We start from the raw sequence: 12,855 nt of genomic DNA, 5'->3' as shown, positions 1-12,855 counted from the left end.
ACCTAAATTCAAAAGAAGGGCAGATCTCTGTAGTTGGGCAACCACATAAACTAAGAGCTTTCTCAATTTCTCTTGGCACTGTGAAACCTTAGAGAATCCTGTTGCAGTACTCTGGATATTTTCTAGCTATAAGTTTTACAGTTTTATTATTCCATCCAGTTGCTAGCTTGCCTTCTACAAGTAAACTTCTAACATATTTAGTGTGTACAGTGTTGCTTGGCAGCTAAGGAAGTGTACGAAAAGCTTTTAACTGAAGATTTAGACCCTGGCTTTCAATTAGGTAATGTTTCCACTATTGTGATTATTTTTATTCACTAATATTGAGTGTGGATGCACTGAGCACTTGATTCAAACTCTGTAAGACAGGTACTTATTTATTTTCTTTCTTTTTAAATTTTTTTTAAAGATTTTATTTATTTATTTGACAGACAGATATCACAAGTAGGCAGTAGGCAGAGAGGCAGGTAGAGAGAGAGGGGGAAGCAGGCTCCCTGATGAGCAGAGAGCCTGATGTGGGGCTTGATCCCAGGACCCTGAGATCATGACCTGAGTGAAGGCAGAGGCTTTAACCCACTGAGCCACCCACGTGCCTCGATTTTCTTTCTTTTTTTAGAGAGTGTGTGTGAGCCAGGGGCAGGGAGGGGTTTGGGGAAAGGCAAGAAAGAGAGAGAATCTGAAGCAGGCTTCATGCCCAGCACGGAGCCCACCGTGGAGCTCAGTCTCACAACACTGAGATCGTGACGGTTAACCAACTGAGCCACCTGGGCATCCCAAGTAAGATGGTACTTACAAGATTATCACCAGTTTATAGATGAAACTAAGGTTTGGAGAGGTGTTTAAGGAACTTGCTCAAATTCACAGAGATGGCAGCAGCTAAACAGGATCTGAGCCCAGGCTTTCTGGTGCCAGGGCCCATGCTGTTAACCCCATCTTTATCACCAAAAGTACATGCCCTTCTTCCCTGTCCTCAGGTGCCCCTGGAGTCTGTGAGGGCAGGGAGCTGGGATTTCATTCTAAGTGCGGCAGGGAAGTTTTAGGCATGGTGGGGACATGATCTGATTTATATTTTTAAAAGGTCATTCTGGGTGTGGGGAGGGGAGTGAGGTGGAAGAAAGATAGATTACAGGGAGCAAGCAGGGCGACAGGGGTCCAGTGCGGGGCTCTGGGACAGTTATGGGTGACTTGGAGGTAAGAGAAATGGGTCTCCTCAGGAGTGTTATAGGCAGACCCAAGGGAAGGCTTGTCCTTCCTTGGCCATCAGGACCCTGACTGGCTTTAACCAGCTATGCTCCCCAAGGGGAAGAACCTACAGATGGAAGGGGATAGGAGTATTCAGAGCTCACATCAACCTGTTCTTGACCCCATTTGGTGCTCAGGATCCTGGAGTTTCCTACCCAACGTGTCCTTAGCCCAGAGGAGCAGCCAAGGCTGTGTGTTGTAGGGGTGCTTGTGGAGGGGTGTGGACAGAAATGGAACACAGGGTCAGGGGCTGATGTATGTGATTGGACAAGGCTGATGGTGGATCGATAGTGGAGGGTGAGGGAAAGAGAGGAGCAGAACGTCTTCTCGGTTTTAGGCTTGAGCAAGTAGGCGGAAGGACAGACTGGGGAGGTTCCGGAAGAGAGGCCCGTTTAGACATATTAAGTGGAACATGTCTACGAGGAGGAGGTTTCTGACTCTGTTTCTAAAACACTGGAGATCCTGGCTTCTGAATGCTATTTTCCTTTTCTCATTTGCCTTCTCCTAAAACTTTTATCCTTGGTCTTTTCATTACCTGTGCTTTTTGTGAATTGACCTCAGAAACATCTCTAGTTGCCCCCTTCTGTTCCGTCTGTTCAACTTCCTATAGAACAGGATTGTCCATGAGGTGTTCCCAGAGAACAAGAGACTGGGGGCAGGGCTCCATTTCCCAGTGCACTTCCTTGCTCCCTCTCCAAGCAGATCTCATCCCCAGGAGGAGGGAGAGACGGGACAAAGCAGGAGGGAGGAGCCAGGATTGGATTCACTTTGGATTATGCTGGCCTTGCCTCTGCAAGGTTCAGAGTGCTCTCATGCTTTCTGGGACATCCTTTTGACTCGCACTTCATGAACCCTCATGCCTACGGGATGGCTCACAAGAGACACTGGCCTCATTGCAAAATAGAAGCGGAAGCTGACGGCTTACACTAAACTAGGTGATAACGTGGAAATAGACTTTAAGCTCCATGTTGAATCCCAGCAACAGTTATCTCTGTATCTGTAAACCAACAAAACAAAACAAACCTTACTAAGAATGCCTTATTTTTTGGTACAAATACTATAAATATTTTTAAGCTCATTATGTATATGGAGGACTTCGTATGTCATAATGCATAATGCGGAGAATGTGAAGTTGCCCCCTCCTCGCCCAGGCAGAGGGCCCCCTTCCCCTGCTCTTCTGAAAGAGGCATCAGATTCAGTAAGTGAGAACAAGAATTCTGGAATGGGACAGACCCAAACACAAACCACAAGTTCCTCATCCTCGTCTGCATCTACCCTTTCAAGTGATGAGAACTTAGGGAGATAATGTAAATAAAGATTTTAGTGCAGTGCCTAGCAGATGGTGGGCTAATATTCATACCCAAGTGTAAGTTCAGCACCTCTGCAAGATTTCCCCTCTCCTGCAGCCGCAGCCGCTACATCACAGTGGAAGACAACCGCTTCATGTGCCCAAGGAATAAAATTGTACAGAAGCAGGTCAACCTCGATTTGGGTCTAACAGTGCTGACTGCTGGTAGCCTGCGGCCCAGCCCTGGAGAGGGCTCAGACTCAGGTGCTGCTGACAGCCAGCTTCAACTCATTTTTCAATCCTGTGTTTTCAATATGCCAGGCATACTGCTGAGCCCTGGGTTCAGGGGTCTGCTTTCATTGTTACATCTCTTTTTTTTTTTTTTTTATCTTATAAACATATATTTTTATCCCCAGAGGTACAGGTCTGTGAATCACCAGGTTTACACACTTCACAGCACTCACCAAAGCACATACCCTCCCCAATGTCCATAATCCCACCCCCTTCTCCCAAACCCCCTCCCCCCAGCAACCCTCAGTTTGTTTTGTGAGATTAAGAGTCACTTATGGTTTGTCTCCCTCCCAATCCCATCTTGTTTCATTTATTCTTTTTCTACCCACTTAAGCCTCCATGTTGCATCACCACTTCCTCATATCAGGGAGATCATATGATAGTTGTCTTTCTCTGCTTGACTTATTTCGCTAAGCATGATACGCTCTAGTTCCATCCATGTTGTTGCAAATGGCAAGATTTCATTTCTTTTGATGGCTGCATAGTATTCCATTGTGTATATATACCACATCTTCTTGATCCATTCATCTGTTGATGGACATCTAGGTTCTTTCCATAGTTTGGCTATTGTGGACATTGCTGCTATAAACATTCGGGTGCATGTGCCCCTTTGGATCACTACATTTGTATCTTTAGGGTAAATACCCAATAGTGCAATTGCTGGGTCATAGGGCAGTTCTATTTTCAACATTCTGAGGAACCTCCATGCTGTTTTCCAGAGTGGCTGCACCAGCTTGCATTCCCACCAACAGTGTAGGAGGGTTCCCCTTTCTCCGCATCCTCGCCAGCATCTGTCATTTCCTGACTTGTTGATTTTAGCCATTCTGACTGGTGTGAGGTGATATCTCATTATGGTTTTGATTTGTTACATCTCTTTAAGGTAGGAATTACCAGCAGTCTCCATTTGCAGGGCTGGGAACCATGGCACAAAGAGCCCGAGTAACTTTTCCAAGGTCAAGGAGCTAGTAAATTATCAGTGCTTAACCTTGGATCTTTCTAGTTCCCAAAGCCATGCTTCCACATGGCACCCCGCTGCCGTGTGATAATGAAAGAGAACAGACGGCATGTTGAGAAGTTGAAATGTGGGAGACTTTATTTTCAGGAGAGCAATTGGTAGAGGTTAAGTAAGAGACTGACATTTGAGCTGCATCTTAACAGATATCTAGGAGGACTGAAAGGCTCAGGCAGGAGGCCTCAGTTTCTCTCGTTGCCAACCCTGTCCACTCTTGCCACGCTTCCTCAAACAAACCCGTTTATCTGAGGACCCTTCAGAGCAGGCACTGGAAGGCATAGAAGCAGACTGTTGCCAGGGGGTGAGAAATGGTGGTTTAAATATACCCTGTGGACAAGGGTGTGTTTGTGGAGAAAGAGCCTCTGGGGATTTCCACAAGGCTCTTAAACGTGAGGTTAAGAATTGAATTAATTTTCAAAATGATTGCCAAATAATATCCTGTCCATTTCCTAGTGAAATAAGGGCTTTGAAAGTACCTCAGTGAAACAGGATGACTTTTTCATAATGTAGGTATTTAGTAAATGTTTGATTAATTTAGATTTTTTAAAGGAGAAGCAGAATGTCTCCAATTATATTACTAATTTTCTCTAGCTTCCAAACTTACCGGTAGCTAGAGGTTCTAAAATCAAGTCTCCAAAACTTTGGACGGCAGTAAGAATCAAAGCGGTTTCTCTACTTTCTGTCTTGTTGGCAAATACATTGGAAACTTATCTCAGGGGTAGGACACAGGGCTGGGCCCTCCCCAAGGTCCACGGTTTGGTGTCCAAAACAGAAACAGCGCAGCGATTTAAAATCATCTGTCCTCTTCTAACAGCTTGTTTGGAGGATTCCGGTGTCTCGGGCTCCCTGCTCTGGAAGGAGAGGAACACGGGGAGGCCTTGCCAGCAGTGAAATACAGGCTGCTCCCCGGCCTGGTCTAAGTCAGACTCAGACATTTCGGGAGCTTGGGCTGGCTTTGCCAGTACCGCAGTGTGTATCCTGGCATTTCAGAATGGGAACCAGGGAGCCACTCGCTTGGCCTTGAAAGCAACTCTCAAATTTGCTTTTGAGAGAGCCATCACCCATGCCTCCACCTGGGAGCTAACACATTCTCAACTCTGAGGACAAGTCATTACTATGCATGCTTAGAAATACTCTTGTGTTATTTATCTCACTGTTTTGGTTTTAAGGCACTAGGGGTGGCTTGTCTTTTATTTCATTTTATTTTCACTTCAACAGCTGCCCAATAAAAGGTGCATGTAAGATCTCAAAGTCTGGGATCATCCAGATGCTAACAAGCGATACTACCATCCTGTGTCCTAGAGGAAGATATACCCATTAATAATCTCTTTTATGAGCATTAATAATCTGTTTTTCTGGGTGTCCAGTACTGGCTTTTCGAGTGGTTTTAGCTCTTTTTTCTCAAGAATTTTTAAAAAGAAATAAGTAGGAAACATCTAGGTCTTAATGAGCAAAGTATGGTCTTACTGAATATGTAAGTATCAACTGAATCCTCTTACATATGGGGGACACATAGAATATGTTTTTATTTAGCTCAGCATTGGAAGGCCAGCTTCCTGCTCTAGCACCAAGACGATTTTCCCAAGGCTGGGGCAGCTGTGGATGAAGAAGTCAGTAACACGGTGCTTGCCAGGAGGTTATCCACAGTGATGAGTATTCAAACTAATTAAAACAGTCAGATAACTGATTTGTGATTGATGTAGTGCTTCATGCAAAAATAATTAATTAATTAATTAATTTAAAAAATCAGTTTTTATGCTTACCCAGCTGGCAAATGCCTCACAAGTAAGATTTATCAAAGGCAATAACTTGCATCATCTTTTGACATCTTTTTCTTTCTTCCCCAAGATCTAGAAGTTAGCATCTGCCGATACTTTGCACTGGCTGTGGGATCCAGGGTTGGTGCCATTCTTAAAATAAGCCAGTACTTTTGTGTGGAGTGAGTGGGGACATTTGAGCAGCACTTCAGAAGGAAATAGCTATATACCATAAACTACCCAACCCCAGAAAGAAATAAGATTAATGAAAAGTGGTCATCCTAGATGAGGTATGTCTTGGATTCATATCAGGAGAGGAAGAGAGAACCGTGTGTCTTTGGAGGTCTGTCAGAAACCAGTGGAAGGTGTTCTGGGAGAAACAGAACTCCCTGTCACATTGGTCTGTCCCATTAGGTAGACAGACCCCTGAACAGTCTCTCTTCCAAGCACACAGGTAAACTCCTTTCCCATCACCTGCAAGTATAGTAACAAACCCAGTTGTGAGCCATTGAGAAACACTGATTGTTGGCAAAACCCATAAAAAGAATAAGGATAAAGAATCTCTAAAACCTTTGAATTTCCCAACAGACCTTCTCCATTATTTAGATTCCATAAGGCTGAACGTAGAACATTAAACAGAAATAGGTGAGAAGAAAAGGTACTTTTATTTTTGCTATTATTCTAACAAATTAGAATTTTTTTTTTTTTTTGGCCCGTTGTCAGTATCGTTCCACTAGAACTTCCACAATGCTACAACCATTATGTAGGAATGCATGCGCCACCTTCCCACTGTTAATCTCTAGGCTGCTATTTCTCGACTACACAAAGGAACTAAGATCCTTTTTCACAGAAGATAGATTTGGCAGTGAAAATCCACCTTCCTTATCTTTACTAATACACTTAATGAGCCTCTTCAGTTTAAAAAAGAAAAAGAAAAAACCCTCGGATTGTAGATGCAGAGACCATTGGATCAATTCTTAAACGTGAGTAGAGTCAAGAGAGACCAGTCTCCCCAGGGTCATTTCATAGTAGCAGCCAGGGTCATCCTGAGATGTAGACTGAGTGGAGCTATGCTTCTTAGAATAAGGTGAGGGATACCAGTCAGGCCATTTTCCTCCAGAAACCTCTCCCTTTTGGTCTCTCCTGGGACCCAAAATGTTGGCATTAGTGCACTAGGTCTTTGGATCTGTGACGCACATTCATTTGGCAAACCCTGTCTGAAAAACGAGTATGCACGAGACATTGCTAGCTGCTAGTTGGGGAAGTGCCCTCAAAGAACAGACAAGAACTAAAAGTTGAGAGAAAAAGGAACCACTTCCACCTGGGAGGATTGTATGGTAGGCGGACCGGAATTTTCCAGATGGATGTAGGCAGAGGAAATTGTAAGAGCTGAGCTGCAGAAGGGCAGAGGAGGATGGAGTAAACACATGCGAGACCAGGCCGTGAAAGCCTTGATTTAACACCGGGTGACCAAGTAGTGGGGGCTGAATGTTCTAGAGCAAGTGGAGATCAGATCATTGAGTAAGAAGGACAAATGTAGGAAACATGTGGAGTGGAGTCAAGGGAGAGGAATCAAAGGTAGGAAAAGCAGTTAAGAGGTTAGCACCCACACTGGGTCGTGATGAGTGACGGAAGAGATGGTTGTGATGACGTCATGAAAGGTGTAACAGTAAAGTGAGGATAAGGTCCGTTTTAGACACGCCAGGTTGCAGGTGCTGGCAAGACATCCCAGAGAAAGGGGGACCACCTGACTATGAGATAAGGACCAGGAGAGCTGACGATTGAGAAGCGCCAACAGGAACTGGGGGACAGAAGTCAGTGAGTTGGGTTCAGAGAGAAAATTTTTCATCACAAAGTCTTCTCAAATCTCTTGCTTATGAAGCAGATAACCCTAGAAAGGGACACACTGAAACCAGTCTGAACCATTAGCATAAACTCTGTTACAGCTCAGTAGAATGCCAATAAATCCAAGGACGACATCATGGGTAGCCTTAAATAAGGAAATAAGCCTTAAATAAGGAAAGCTGAGTCCAGAGCCAAGGTTCTTGCTAAGGGAGAACAGAGATGGGTGGACTAGTTGGGGCCATGGATAGTGTGAGGGTACAGTGGATGTCCACTGAGGCTTAGAAAGGGGAATGGGTCAGAGAGATCGCCCTACGGAGGCAGGAAGGCCTACGTCACTGTTCTGTCTTGTCGAGCTGGTGGGGGACGACTGGGTAAGAGGGATCAAGAAAAACATAGGGTGGGAGCCCCACGCACACTTCATCTCCCCAGCACTTCTGCCCAGCCAGCCTGAAAGGCTTTCTACTTCTATGGAAAGAATGAGTATAGATCTCTTTCACTTAACTCCTGTAGAACCATGAGATTTCAGAAACTCAAGAATTCTGGAGAGTAGAATATTTGAGAATGGTGTCCTCCCAGGTCCAGTTGTTTCCACATAAGAAGGAATTCCTGGGCCAGCTCCACAGCTAGACTGTGACTGTCCACGTCTCATCCTCCTGGGTGTATCTGTCTTGACGAGCTAGTGTTGAGTAAGAAGTTTGGCGTCTCTGGCTCTACCTATCCTCACATGTGCTCTGGGAATCAAAGGTCATAGATGAAGGTCAGGTTACATAATGTATGTGAAAGTACCCTGAAAACTCATTCACTCTATAAATCTTGATTGTGGTGTATTTGCGTGCAGTTCCCTGTTGCCCCTGAGAACTTACAGGAAAAACAATCTCAGGTTATGCGACCTTCTCTAGGATGATAAGGGAAAAGCAGATAGTTGCGTTCTTCCTTTGGGAATAAAGGATGTCCTTTTTTTCCCTTGCCTGCTCAACTCGATGGTCACCTGTTTTTTTTTCTCTAGCCCACCTTCCCTGTTTGCATTATTAGACTAACAAGCTGGGAGAGAGGACACTCTTCTCAGCTCAGCCCGTCGAGCCCTTTCCCACCAAGACCCTCTGAGCCAAGAGTGAGGGATGCTCAGCAGCACAGTGGAGGAGACAAAAGGGCCAGCAGTGACAGGACAGAGAAGAGGCTGGCACCTGGTGTGCTGAGGGAGTTAGTGCCTCTCAACATTTGATGGCATCTTTCTTCAACTTTTTTCCCATAGCCCCTTGCACAGCGCTTGGCATATAGCAGGTTGTTAATAAATATTTGTCACATTGAAACAAGATGGGATTGGGAGGGAGACAAACCATAAGTGAGTCTTAATCTCACAAAACAAACTGAGGGCTGCTGGGGGGGGGGGGGGTCGGGAGAGGGGGGTGGGGTTATGGACATTGGGGAGGGTATGTGCTATGGTGAGTGCTGTGAAGTGTGTAAACCTGGTGATTCACAGACCTGTACCCCTGGGGATAAAAATACATTATATGTTTATAAAAAATAAAGGGAAAAAAATGAAGATGATAATAATGTACCCCCCAAAATAAATAAATATTTGTCAAATTAATGAAAAGAAGGGGAAATCTGTGGGAGGGAATCCCCCAATCCCAACCTGCACAGTTTTTCTGCTGGTGACAGAAAAGTGCCAGACGACTAAGGGAACCCAGGTTAATGGTGTGATCACTGCTGTGGGGTCGGCGGGAAAAAGACATCTGTGGACACCAGAGGGCTGTGTGCCATTAAGAGATATTCTAAATGCTTGGATCAGAAAGGGTGAACTTAGTAAAGAAAACTTTCCATTAAAAAAAAAAACAAAACAAACAAAAAAACCGTCAACAACAGTATGGTGAAACAAGTAGCCCTCCTTAATGTATATACTTCAGAAAAAATCTATTTTTTTAGTTGGAGAGTTTTTAAGAAGATAAATTCTTCACCACTACTCACAGTGGATTTCATGTTCACACCATGTATGCTTTTTTATATTTTAGGTCCTCCTGGCCCCAGGGGTCCAAAAGGTGACAGAGGACAGCAGGGACCCCCTGGTCCCACTGGCAACAAAGGACAGAAAGGAGAGAAGGGGGAGCCTGGTCCACCTGGCCCCGCCGGTGAGAGGGGCCCAATTGGGCCCGCCGGCCCCCCTGGAGAACGTGGCGGCAAAGGCTCCAAGGGCCTGCAGGGCCCCAAAGGCTCCCGTGGATCCCCCGGGAAGCCTGGCCCTCAGGGCCCCAGTGGGGACCCAGGCCCCCCTGGCCCAACCGGCAAGGATGGACCCCCTGGCCCTCAGGGCCCTCCTGGCTTCCAGGGACTGCAGGGCACCGTGGGAGAGCCAGGGGTGCCTGGACCACGGGGGCTGCCAGGCTTGCCTGGGGTGCCTGGCATGCCGGGCCCAAAGGGTCCCCCCGGCCCCCCAGGCCCATCGGGGGCAGCGATGCCCCTAGCCCTGCAGAACGAGCCAACCCCCACACCTGAGGCTAATGGTAAGTCTGAGACTTCCCTCACACCCGGGGTCAGGGGGGCTCTGTGCACTTATGGCCAGCCCCAGCATGCAGCCCCGTATGCCCCCGTGCCCCACTTTGCTTGGCTTTGAAGGCTCTGTGAGGGCAGCACATGGCCGCTCTCACAGACCTCTGCCCCTGGTGGGGTCTCTTGGGCACTTTGTGCTTCTCTGTAAACGCCATCATGTTCTATCACACTTGTTTATTTAGACGAGTCAGGCCCTTGGGGACAAATGCGTCCCCTTCATGCAAGTCTGAGGCTGGCTCCCCCCAGCCAGTCTTGTTCTCATCGTACGCCCCTCAGTAACCGTGTAGATGGAACTTTCTGTCACTAAAGCCCAGACTGCCTGGTTTTGAGAGGGTGTTCTGGTGCTTCTACCTTTTTTAATTCAATTACCAAATTTTGATAATTTGGCAAAACCCTCAATGTCTGGGTAGTGACTAAGCCTATTTTTGTCTCCTTTGAATCACACCCAATTCCACTTGATTTCCTTAAGCACGACTCTGGTAGTCTTCGTTTTTTTCCACAAGCCCCGTTTTGGTTGTGGGTTCTCCCCTCTATCGATGGGTTCCATAGGACTCCAGACTGATGTGGCACATCTGTGGCTGCTCAGCCTTTTGTTGTTTCTGTTCTTTCTGTCATTCTAAAGACTAATCCAGACGCAGAGGAACTAAGTCCCAGCGTCCGTAACTTTCCAGGCTCTGTAGTTCTTACTACTGTGTCCTCTGCGGCCTGCCACCCTCCTCCCCACTAGGGTCTGCTCCCAGCCTGTCCAGCACGGGCAGTCGCAGGCGCACACATGGACACACGAACTGCTCCTGGCCTTGGAGGGAAGCAAGGCCAGAGCCACGGCCTCTTACATATAACTGAAGGAAGGGCGTAGTGTTTTGTATGTGTGTTGGTTTTTTTAATTAATATTTTAAACGTCTGTGCTCCTAGGCTGCCCCCCTCACTGGAAGAACTTCACGGACAAATGCTATTATTTTTCGGTTGAGAAAGAAATTTTTGAGGATGCAAAACTCTTCTGCGAAGACAAGTCTTCACATCTCGTTTTCATAAACACAAGAGAGGAACAGGTATGTTTGCAGTATGCTTGGAGAAAACTATCATTTAAGGATTGTTTACATCTGGAAATTGCATGCTTATCTGGGGATTCAAAGGTATCAAAAATCCGTAAGTCACATAAACACAGAAGGCCGCATTCTGGCGATTTGGGCTTTATCCAGTGACAAGAGCATTCGTGGCATGGGAATTAACATCCTCTTGCTTCCACCTGGAAGATACTGCTGTATTAAGCCGGGAGATGATGGCTCCTCCCAGTGGCTTCTCCCAGAAGAGCTGTAATATGGAAGAGAAGTCCGCTGGCTGGCACCAGACACCTGTGGAGAGAGAAGCCAAGGGGCGTGAGCACTATGTAGGGGTGGGTGCAGGGGATGAGGTGTGTGGCCTCAGCAGTAGAGAAGGCCCCAGGGCCGAGCTCCCTCATGATCACGCTGGTGACCACTCCCTAGGCCCCTGCCATGGGCCGGGCACTATACAAGGCATCTCTCCGTTAAACCTCACAGCAAGCCCAGAACCTGTGTATTATTATCCCCCTTTTACAGATAAGAAAACTGAGGCCCCATAAGGTTTAAATGGCTTTATTCATAGGATGACAAGTAAATGCAGAGCTGAGACTGAAACTGAGGTCCCTCTAGCAACAATGCCAGGGCTCTCTGGTGCCACACTGTTCCAGTGACCTCCTTCCTTTTCCCTAAGTATCTTCAGCAGACGCAGCCCTGACAACGGAGGTTTCCTGCACTCACTGGGGCTGGGCATCCAGTCAGAGGCCCAGGTTTTAGAATATGCAGACTTGGGTTCCGTCTCAGCTCAGCTGCTCACTCCCTTGGTTGCTGGGAAGCTTACAGAATGGTTTGTGGCACGTGGCCACGGGAGCTGGCCCGAGGAAGCGCTCGATAGCGCCACGGCTGTTCGTGTCATCAGAACACTGGAGCGACAGGTGATAGAAAGGGATGGAGCCTGGTGGGATTCATTAAGTTGTCTGGGAGATTTAGAAGAAGAGGAGCATCCCTTCAATATCATTTACAAACCTATAGGAGGAAAACGTGTCCCAGCCCCCAACCACTGCAAAAAAAAAAAAAAACAAAAACAAAAAACCAGGTGCAATTAGAAAAAAAAAAAAAAGCAGAAGCATGTACACACCGTAACACACCTCCTCTTTTAAACGTCCTTTCTTGGGGTGCCTGGGTGGCTCAATGGGTTAAGTCCTCTGCCTTCAGCTCAGGTCATGATTCCAGAGTCCTGGGATCGAGCCCTGCATCGGGTTTTCTGCTCGGCGGGGGGGGGCCTGCGTCTCTCTCTCTCTCTCTGCCTGCCTCTCTGTCTACTTGTGATCTCTGTCTGTCAAATAAATAAATAAAATCTTAAAAAATAAATAAATAAAATAAACGTTCTTTCTTTTCCCCAAATGTTGCAAGGAAGGGGGCATTCCTCCAGATACCTGTTTCTCCCCGCCCCCCCCCCAATAATGACACACTGCCACTGATTTGTGTTTCAGCAATGGATAAAGAAGCAGATGGTAGGGAGAGCGAGCCACTGGATTGGCCTCACAGACTCAGAGCATGAAAACGAATGGAAGTGGCTGGATGGGACATCTCCAGAGTATAAGTGAGTGTTCAGAGCCTCCCAGGCTGTTCTCTGGTTCTCACCCCTTCTCTGGCCCCTTGCAATCTCTTCTTTAAACACCCTGTGTCTGCTACCCGTTGTGTATTTCCATGTGTGGTTGAGAATCAGTATGCTATAAACTACTTTTGGGGTTTGTTTTTTGTTTTTTTTTTTTCTTTTCATGGCATGAATTTTTTTTCATTCCTATGGAAAAAAAAAAAATCAGAGACTCGTAACAT

At 46.5% G+C, this 12,855-nt stretch overlaps 1 protein-coding gene and 1 long non-coding RNA gene across 5 annotated transcripts in view; one reads left to right on the top strand and one right to left on the bottom strand.

The window, feature by feature from the left end:
* The window catches only part of COLEC12 (collectin subfamily member 12), a 202,270-nt gene that overhangs the window by 167,663 nt on the left and 21,752 nt on the right, over positions 1-12,855 (top strand). The window contains exons 6-8 of the mRNA XM_082698757.1: positions 9,445-9,933; positions 10,892-11,028; positions 12,510-12,619. Of these exons, the coding sequence (XP_082554883.1) occupies positions 9,445-9,933; positions 10,892-11,028; positions 12,510-12,619 (736 nt within the window). The remainder of the gene's footprint in view (positions 1-9,444; positions 9,934-10,891; positions 11,029-12,509; positions 12,620-12,855) is intronic.
* The window catches only part of LOC309847892, an 84,940-nt gene continuing 82,917 nt past the window's right edge, over positions 10,833-12,855 (bottom strand). Inside the window, exons 2-3 of one of the 4 annotated variants that reach the window (XR_014302698.1) lie at positions 12,155-12,352; positions 10,833-11,331 (exon numbers count right to left, since the gene is read on the bottom strand). This is a non-coding gene — a long non-coding RNA (uncharacterized lncRNA). The remainder of the gene's footprint in view (positions 11,332-12,154; positions 12,353-12,855) is intronic. The other 3 variants (XR_014302699.1, XR_014302700.1, XR_014302701.1) reach the window with 3 other exon arrangements.

The sequence above is a fragment of the Mustela nivalis genome (assembly GCF_964662115.1).
Source record: "Mustela nivalis genome assembly, chromosome: 14".
Lineage (NCBI taxonomy): Eukaryota > Metazoa > Chordata > Mammalia > Carnivora > Mustelidae > Mustela > Mustela nivalis.
Note: the sequence above shows the minus strand (reverse complement) of the source record. Positions and strands in the feature narration are given on the sequence as shown.